The sequence below is a fragment of the Leptonychotes weddellii genome, chromosome X, assembly GCF_054177405.1.
Source record: "Leptonychotes weddellii isolate Sample4059 chromosome X, ASM5417740v2, whole genome shotgun sequence".
Classification (NCBI taxonomy): Eukaryota; Metazoa; Chordata; class Mammalia; order Carnivora; family Phocidae; genus Leptonychotes; species Leptonychotes weddellii.
Window position 1 is genome coordinate 105,928,607 of NC_138385.1, and position 9,156 is coordinate 105,937,762.

General features: G+C 57.2%; 1 protein-coding gene across 6 annotated transcripts in view; it reads left to right on the forward strand.

Annotated features, from left to right (window-relative positions):
- Positions 1-9,156, forward strand: part of ASMTL (acetylserotonin O-methyltransferase like) — a 67,595-nt gene that overhangs the window by 51,854 nt on the left and 6,585 nt on the right. For all 6 annotated transcript variants that reach the window (XM_081809242.1, XM_081809240.1, XM_081809239.1 and 3 more), the window contains 5 exons: positions 234-630; positions 3,148-3,310; positions 5,541-5,716; positions 7,592-7,709; positions 8,538-8,681. In XM_081809242.1, the coding sequence (XP_081665368.1) occupies positions 234-630; positions 3,148-3,310; positions 5,541-5,716; positions 7,592-7,709; positions 8,538-8,681 (998 nt within the window). The remainder of the gene's footprint in view (positions 1-233; positions 631-3,147; positions 3,311-5,540; positions 5,717-7,591; positions 7,710-8,537; positions 8,682-9,156) is intronic.

The window sequence follows — 9,156 nt, forward strand, 5'->3', positions numbered from 1 at the left end:
CCCGGGACACCTTCTCATCGCCCCTGGTGGGACCAAGGATCACTTGGGACTTTTACCGGAGCCAGACTCCTCACTGAAGCAGCCGGGGTGATGGGCCAGCCATCCCGTCTGATCGCATGGAATGAAGTCATCCACCAGCCACCAGTCTTTTGAGCCTCGAAACTTTGATTTCTCCTGTAATCTTCCTCCTCCTCTCCCTCCCGCCCCGTTCTGCTTCCTTCCTCCCCGCTCAGGGACAAGGCCGGTGGCTATGGGATCCAGGCGCTGGGCGGCATGCTGGTGGAGTACGTCCACGGAGACTTCCTCAACGTCGTGGGCTTCCCCCTGAACCACTTCTGCAAGAAGCTGGTGGAGCTGTACTACCCACCCCAACACGAGGACATGCAGCGGGTCAAGCACGACTCCATCCCACCTGTCGACACTTTCGAGAACCTGAGCGACGTGGAAGAGGGCAGCTCAGACCCTGCTCAGGGCAATGAGGGTGGCGGCCACCGAAGGGCAGAGGCGGGCAGTGGCAGAGGACAGGTTCCTGCTGGCTCGCAGGGAGCAGACTCTAACGGGACAGTGGAGATCACGCCCCCGTTCCCAGCGGGCCTTCTGGAACTCGTAGATGGCTTCAAAGCATCAAAGGTACCTGTCTGAGTGTCCTGGGGCAGCCGTAACAAGTGACCGCAGACTGGGGGTTTAAAACCACAGAAATTCATCCTCTCCCAGGTCTGGAGACCAGAAGTCTGAGATCCAGGTGGCAGGGCTGCTGAGATCCAGGCGGGGCAGGACCACTGAGATCCAGGTGGCAGGGCTGCTGAGATCCAGGTGGGGCAGGGCCATGCTCCCTCCCGAGGCTCCAGGGGACGGTCCTTCCTGCCTCTTCCAGCTTCTGGGGCTCCAGGCGTCCCTGGGCTCATGGCCACGTCCCTCCCGCCTCTGCCTCTGTCCTCACGTGGTTTCTCCTCTGTGTCTGTGTCTCCTCTTCTGTCTCTTATCAAGGACACCTGTCATTGGATTTAGGACCACCCTGATCCAGGATGAGCTCATCTCAGATCGTTCACTTCACATCTGCAAAGATGGTCCCCTTCTCAGGTTCTAGGGGTCAGGACTTTGGCATATCTTTTTGGGGCCAGTGTTCAGCCCATAAGAGTGTCCCCAGCTGGTTTTCCACCTTCACTAAATGGCTTGGCACAGAGATACTGACTTCGGGGGCCACGGAGGCTGTGACCTGATTTCCCAGTGTGCACACCCTGGCGTGTGAGACTCCATGCTCAGGGCTGCAGTGGCCGAGGCCTGTGCCCAGCGGGGGCGAGGTGTCTGGGGTGTTTGAAGGTGAGCAGCAGTCATGACCCCAGCCTGGGCCCACAGTGCATCGCTGGCCGGCTTCTCTGCAGCCCAGGGAGGCCGGGCCAGAACGCTGACCGGGCAGAAGCCTCGGGGTGTGCAGCATTCCCACCGGCCAGGTGGCAGGTGGACTCTAGCTAGCACTGGGTCACCAGCTGCCTGGAGGGATCTGCGACCTCGTCCTGCTGTGTGGCCTTGGGATCCCAGACAGCTGTCCCAGCCAGAGGGTGTCCCAGGTGGGGTGGGAACCTGCAGGGCACTGAGTGCTCGCCGGAGCTAGCCGGTGTCTGTGATTGTGGCCTCCCCGTCCTTCTTGCACGGTCTCAGATACTTCCAGGAAACACCCGGGTGCCCAGGCCAGACTGGACAGCGTCTCAGGCAGAAGCCTACCTGGTCATCTCCCACCATCTCCGCCAAGGATGGGTCTGGTAGCGGCCGTCCCTACATTCTGCCCTTCCACGCCCACGCAGCTGGTGCATCTTCTCTCCGGCCTTCTCCCGCTGCCCCACTCGGCTGACCTCCCAGCTACCTGAGTGGCTCTGGGCTTGAGAGACAGCAGGGAGATGGCCCCCTGTACCTGGGCTCTGCTGGGGCCACGTCAGTGGCTCTGGGGATGCTGGGTACACTGGGTGGGGGACTGCACCCTTCCCACACTCCACCCCTGGCCACCTCCCTGTGACGGCCTTGTCAGGGGCAGGAGCTCTCATGATTAGGAGAGGTGGCTGTGCTGGGTTGTACCTCCAAATACTAAGTTTCCCTGCAAGTAATAGTTAAAACAGGACTGCAGCGGCATCGTACCATCACTCGATTGAGCTATACTGTGGTCCTGGCATCTGCCAATCTTTTTTTTTCTTTTTAAAGACTTTACGTATCCATCTGACAGGGGGAGAGGGAGCATAAGCAGGGGGAGCGAAATAGGGAGACGGAGAAGCAGGCTCCCCACCGAGCAGGGAGCCCAACGTGGGGCTTGATCCCAGGACCCTGGAATTATGACCTGAGCCGAAGACAGACACTTGACTGACTGAGCCAGCCAGGCGTCCCTTCTCTGATCTGTTTATCTACCTACCTACCTATCATCAAACTATCATCTATCTATCTACTTGTGTACCTATGATCAAACTATCAATTATCTGTCTATATATCTATTTATCTGTCATCTGTCTATCTCATCTGTCATCTATCTACTTGCCCACCTGTGTATCCGTCTGCCCACTTAGTGCATTGTTCTTACAAAGGTGTCCCAGTGGTCAGGTGAGCTGACCAAGCTGAGGGGCAGTAGGGAGTCTCGGACCATATGTCACCTTGCCAGGTCCATCACGGTAGTTCTAGAAGCAGCTCTGCGTCTGGCCCTTTGCGGATGTGCATCAGTTGTCACAAAAGGTTTTTGCGTTACAAGCTGAGAGCAGCGTGAGTGAAGGTCATCTCTGTTACCGGAGGCCATGTGTCCTGAGCTTCATAGAGACTCTGCCCCTGAGGACAGCCCTTTGCCTCCAAATACTGTCACATCCTGAGGTCCTGGGAGTTAGGGCTTTAACACACAGATCTTGGGGGAAAACACAATTCAGCCCCAAACCGCAACATACTGGTTTTTCTCCCATGGGACAGTTTTTCCGCTTGGTATTCACTGATGTGCTTTTGCCTTGTGCAAACCTTGTACCAGCTGGAGCCTAAATCCACGGTTCTCTGGAGGAGACATTTCTGTTGACAAGTTAAATACGTTTCACAGCTTTGACCTCCATGTCTTGGGTCTACAGGAGTCAAAAGTACAGGACAAGTCACGTAGTAAGTCTAATTGTACTTGTTTTTAATGGACAGGCCCTGTTCATAGCTTGCAAGCTGAAGGTGTTTGATGTACTCAAAGATGAAGCCCCACTGAAGGCCGTGGATATTGCAGGCAAAATTGACGCCTCTGTGTGTGGAACTGAACGGCTCCTGGATGTCTGTGTGGCCCTGGGATTACTAGAGAAGACAGACAGAGGTAAGAGGACATCGAAGTGTCTTGCTGAGAATCGCTGTCGGTGGAAGTAAGTCACCGAGTGAAGGTGGGTTCTAAGCCAAGGCAGGGAGGACCAGACCCCCGGAACGTGGCTTTTCCCCAAGGGTAAAAAGCAGAGGATGGAAGAAAGGAGACATAAGTGTATGTGGGGGGATGTTTGTGTGTGCGTGTGTTAGGAGAGTGACTTCTTTATGGGCTCTGCTCTCAAAGGAGCTGTATCACTCAGGGTTCACCGGAGAAACAGAACAAAGGAATATATATGTGTGCACGTCACAGATACATGTTTGTTTTTACTTATTTAGACAAATGAGATGAATGGGTGGATACACATAGACAGATAATGGATTGATAATAGACAGAGATGAAAAATAGCTAGGTAGGTAACGGGGGATTTTGATGGATAGACTGATGGATGGATAGATGAGTGGCTGAATGGATGGATAGATGGAAGGAAGGACAGATGGAAAGATGGTTGGATGGATGGACAGAAGGCAGGAAAGAAGGAAGGAAAGTAAGATGAAAGGAAGGATGCATAAATGGGTAGATAGGAAAGTAGATGGATGAACACATGGATGGATGGATGGACAGGTGGATGGTTGGGTGGATGGATAGGTAGGTAAGTAGGTAGATGGATGAATGGAAGGAAGGATAGATAGGAAGAGAGGTGGATGGATGGATGGATAGGTAGGTAGATGGATGGACAGGTGGATAGATAGGTAGATGGATGGATGGATAGGTGAGTAGGTAGATCAATGGATAGGTAGGTAAGTAGGTAGATCGATAGGTAGGTGAGTAGGTAGATGGATGAATGGAAGGAAAGATAGGTAGGAAGAGAGGTGGATGGATGGATGGATAGGTAGGTAGATGGATGGACAGGTGGATAGATAGGTAGATGGATGGATGAATAGGTAAGTAGGTAGATCGATGGGTATATGGGTGGTTGGATCGGTGGATGGATGGGTGGATGGATAGGTGGGTAAGTAGGTAGATGGATGAATGGAAGGAAGGATAGATGGATAGGTAGGTAGATGGATGGGTGAATGGACGGGCGGGTAACAATGTGTTTGCTGAGATGAACCAGACTCTGGAGCACGGTCTCGGAGCAGATGGTCGTATGGATGGTCCCTGTGGATGGCTTGGGAATGATGGGGGAGGGTCGAGGATCCCAGGCAGGTGAGGCACCTTCACTTCCGTGATAAGGAGGAAAGCGGGGTGCTGGCATGGGCCCCAGAACCTGCCCTTTGCACAAAAGTCATACAAATGTCTGGTTACAATTTGGAGCATAGAAAGCAGAACTTTCTCCTCACCCAGATCATTGTAATGATCTCCTCTATCAAAAATAACGATTGAACCTAGAGAAAGTTCCGGGCGTCCAGACTTTTAATCACCCCGGAGCTTCTTCCTGCACATTTTTGCCAGTGCCTTGCAAACCCTGTGAACCATTCCCACACGTGCTCATGGGGCATTGCTGCTCTTCCAAAGCTCCCTTTGGAAGTAACAACATTTAAGTATTAAAATGGTTGCAGTGCTGTTCTTTATCTCCGATGATTACAGTTGGTGGGGCCTTCCGTTGAGAGATAGGGGTCTCCCCCACCATCCCCTGTACCCCCAGCCTCCCATTCTCCAGATGTGGGTGCCCTGGAGGGGCTCTTGGGGACCAGGTCCTACAGGCAGCCCGGCTGGGTGTGAAGAGGATGGAGGGAGGAAGAGCCCCACCAGTCCAGGCTCTCCAGAGAAACAGAACCTGGGGGATATAGACCTGCGGGTGTATAGCAAGGAGATGGGTCATCCAGCTGTCTTGGGGGGGGGATGGTTGAAAATCAATTCACAGTGGCCCTGAAGTCTTGAGGCAGAATTCCTTCTTGCTCAGCAAAACCTCATCCCTGCTCTTAACGCCTTCGACTGATTGGGCAGGGCCCACCCACATCGCCTAAGGTCATCTGGTTCTAGATGTCAAACCACCCTCCACAGCAACATCCCGCCTTAGCATTGCATTGAAGAACTGGGGACCGTGGCCCAGCCGGGTGACTGTCCCCGGGGCCTTGGGGGGATCGCCCGTGGGGATGTCCACCTCTTTGGGTAACCCAGGAGTCCACCTGCGTGCTGGGTCTGGGCTTGTCTCCCTGTGGAGCCGCCCCCATGTCAAGACCCCCGCTGTGGGGTCTGCTGCCGTGTCCCCGTTAGGAGCCCCCACGATGCCTTGTCGCGTCAGGTTACTGCAACACGGACCTGGCAGATCTGCATCTGGCGTCGGACGGCGAGTATTCTCTGCACGGCTTGGCCATGCACAGCAACGACCATGCCTGGAACCTCTTCACGGACCTGGAGCTCGCCGTGCGGGAGGGAGCCGACGCGGCTTTCGGGAGGAAGGCGGAAGACCCCGTTCAGGTACCGTAACTCCGGACGTTCGTTTTCATGTCACCGGCGTAGCTTGCGAAAGGACCGACGGGTGCAGAACCCGTCTCCTGCCGGCAGGTTAACCGGAACCTGTTACAAAACCACGGAATGTCGGCCTCCGTGACGTCAGGAATCGTCCGGGGAGGCCGCCGCTGGCTGGCTGTCTGGCGTGGGTTGGGGGGGCACGGCGGGGGAATGGCGTGCTGGGTGCCTGGCTGCTCACGGCTCCGATGACCGTAAGGGCCAGGCAGCGCCCGACAAGGAGACAATGTTTGTAGGACCAGGCTCCAGCACGGAATTAATGCACCGTATTTCCTACCTGCGGTTAGATCGAAGGGACCCTGTTACTCAAGTCACGGTTTGCGAAGCACTTCCTGCCTGTGTCTCTCCCTTGTTCCCCTTTCCCCTTCGAGAACCCTTTGGGGGTCCACAGGCAGACTGCGGTGTGTCCTGTCGGGCCCTCCGCCTCCGGCCGCAAGTCTGGGTCTGCAGAACGGGACCCGATGGGTGCTTTGGGGTGCGCACGGCCATCTGTGGCCTCACTCCCTGGCAGGCAGCGTTTGCTGGGGCAGAGACCTACGGCGTTGAGCCAGGCTCTCCGCAGGATGCAGAACTGAGCCGGCCAGAGCACGCGGCTTGTATCCAGTCTGGGCGAGAGGGACGGAGACAGACAGTCTCAGAACCCCACAGACTACGGGGCTTACAAACAACACACATTTCCTTCTCGCGGTTCTGGAGGTGACGTCCAAGGTCAAGGTGCCTGCAGAGTTGGGGTCTGGGGACCGCTGCTTCTCGGCTCATACTCAGCTGACTTCTCGCCGGGTCCTCACGGGGTGGAAGGGGCAGGGGGTCTCTGCAGCGGGGGCTGCACCCGCATGACCTCATCACCCCCCGCCAAGACGCCCACCTGCTAACACCATCCCCGTGGGGGTGAGGTTTTGACATAGGAAGTTGGGGGGGGTGGTCGGACACAGAATCATTCCGTTCCTAGCAGAGACAGAGACACAGAAAGACCCACACTCAGGTGGACACAGAGGGAAGCCGCAGACGGGGTCCCCGGGAACAGAGCAGGAGGGACAGAGAAGCTGCACCCGTGGACCCCACAGGGGAGCTGGGCGAGGCGTGGTTGTGTCTGGCTTCTGATCAGACTCTCGGCAGCACCTTGCCGCCTGCAAGGGCCAGTGGGGGACCCCACCCCGTACGCCCTCCTGCTTGTTGTCCAGGGAGACCCTTCGTGGGGGTCTGGGGCCTCCAGCGTGACCGTCCCCATTGACTGACTTCAGATCTTAGACGTGGGCATCTGTTAGGATTAGGATGGGCGGATTCCCCTGGAGCTGGACCCCAACCCACACCCACACCGCTGTGCTGGACACGGCCCTGCCCCCACCAGACCCCACCCCGGTCTGCTTCTGCCCCACCCAACCCCCACCTTCTCCACCAGTCCCTCCCCCACCCAGGTGTGCCTCGCAGGACTCTCCAGTCCCCAACCCTGCTCTGCCCCATCCACCCCCTCCCAACCCAGCTCTGCCCTGAAGGAACCCCCCCTGCCCGGGCCTGACTCTGTCCCCCCAACCCTCTCCTGACCCAGCTCTCCCCTCCCCAGCTGCCCTCGTCCCACCCACCCCCTCCCTACACCACTGTGCTGCATCCAACCCCCTCCAAGCCCAGCTCTGCTCCAAAAGAACCTCCCACCTGGGCCTGGGTCTGTCCCCCAACCCCCTTCCTGGCCCAGCTCTGCCCTAATGCTCCCCGCCCCGTGAGCCCTACTGAGCTCCCTACCTGCAGAAACGCCCGGTGGCCCCCAGCCAGGGTGCAGGAACCCCCTGGGCCTCTGTGTGGCTCTCCTCAAACCCTGTTCTGTTTCAGAGCAAGCAGACCAAGCTGCAGTTCATGCGGGCCATGCACGGCCTCACCAACCTGACCGCACGCCAGGTGGCCACAGCCTTCGACCTGTCCCGATTCAGCTCTGCCTGCGACCTGGGAGGTGCGTAGCCCCCCCGCCAGGAGTCAGGTGCAAAGGGCTCCGTGCGTTTCTTGGGTTAAGTCAAGCCCACCTCATCTGCTAATGAGATGTCCAAAATGGGTTTCTGTCTCTACAAAGCACCTAAGGCCCTGAATTTAGCCGCCGTGGTGGGGCTTGGGCAGATAGTCCCAAGTGTTAAGAGGTTCTAGCGATGGGTGGGACCCCCCCATAGAGTCTACAGGGCCCTTTCTGGTGGCTGCTGACGGGCGGGACAGGATCACAGACCCCGTCGGCCCCCATCCCATCAGCTCTAATTATGCCCCATATAGTTCCCACCCCATCCCAAAGCCCTCCTTATCCTAGGACCGCAGACGGGAGGAGCAGATTCCTGCTTAAGGGGTCCAGTGGGATTGGGGTCCCGGGGGAGCCCAGAGCTGCCAGCATTCATTTGCCTGTCATCTGCACACCTTTCCTCCCAGTGGCCCAGAGTGGGCGCTGTAGCGCCAGCCATCACATCTGCATTCTTGCACCAGAGAAGAGATAAGAGTGTAGCCCCCCACAGCTGGGCCCTGATGCTCCCTGCATGAGTCTGTGGCCACCCCTGCTCATCTGCGCTGGGCCCGCATGGGCTCGCGCACCGGCTAGCGAGGTCCTAACCCCGAGGGGCCCCGAGGTCTGCATGAGGCAGCACAGATCTCTGCCGCCGGCTGCCTTTCGTTCGCGGTGCTGGTCTTACTCTGTGTGCTCGGCCATCAGTTTGGCCCTGCCAAGGTTGAATTTGGGAGACCGGCAAGGGTTTCGTCGGCGCCAGGCGGTCGGGTCACAAAGTCTGTGTTTGCATTCCTGGAGGCTGCACAGGTGCCCTGGCCCGAGCGCTCACCCGGGAGTACCCGCGTCTGAAGGTGACCGTGCTTGACCTCCCGGAGGTCATCGAGCACGTCCCGTGCTTTCAACTTGAAGGACGGCAGACCGAGCGGGTCAGCTTCGTGCCAGGTCAGGGCTTTGTCTTTGCCGTGAGTCAGTGTTGGGCCGGCCTCATCTGTTTCTACAGAGGGTGTGCATGTCTGCGTGTGTCCGTGTGTGTGTGTGTGTGTCTGTGAATGTGTGTGTTTGCATACGTGCATACCTGTGTGTGAGGTGTTTGTCTCTGTGCACGAGCGTGCAAATGTGTGCGGTCTCGGTGAGCGTGCGTGCGTGTTGTCTGTCCGTGTGTGTGTGTGTTTGTGAATGCATGTGTTTGCATACGTGCACACCTGTGTGTGAGGTGTTTGTCTCTGTGTCTCTGTGCACGAGCGTGCAAACGTGTGTGATCTCGGTGAGCGTGTGTGCGTGTTGTCTGTCCGTGTGTGTGTCTGTGAATGCGTGTGTTTGCATACGTGCATACCTGTGTGTGAGGTGTTTGTCTCTGTGCACGAGCGTGCAAATGTGTGCGGTCTCGGTGAGCGTGCGTGCGTGTTGTCTGTCCGTG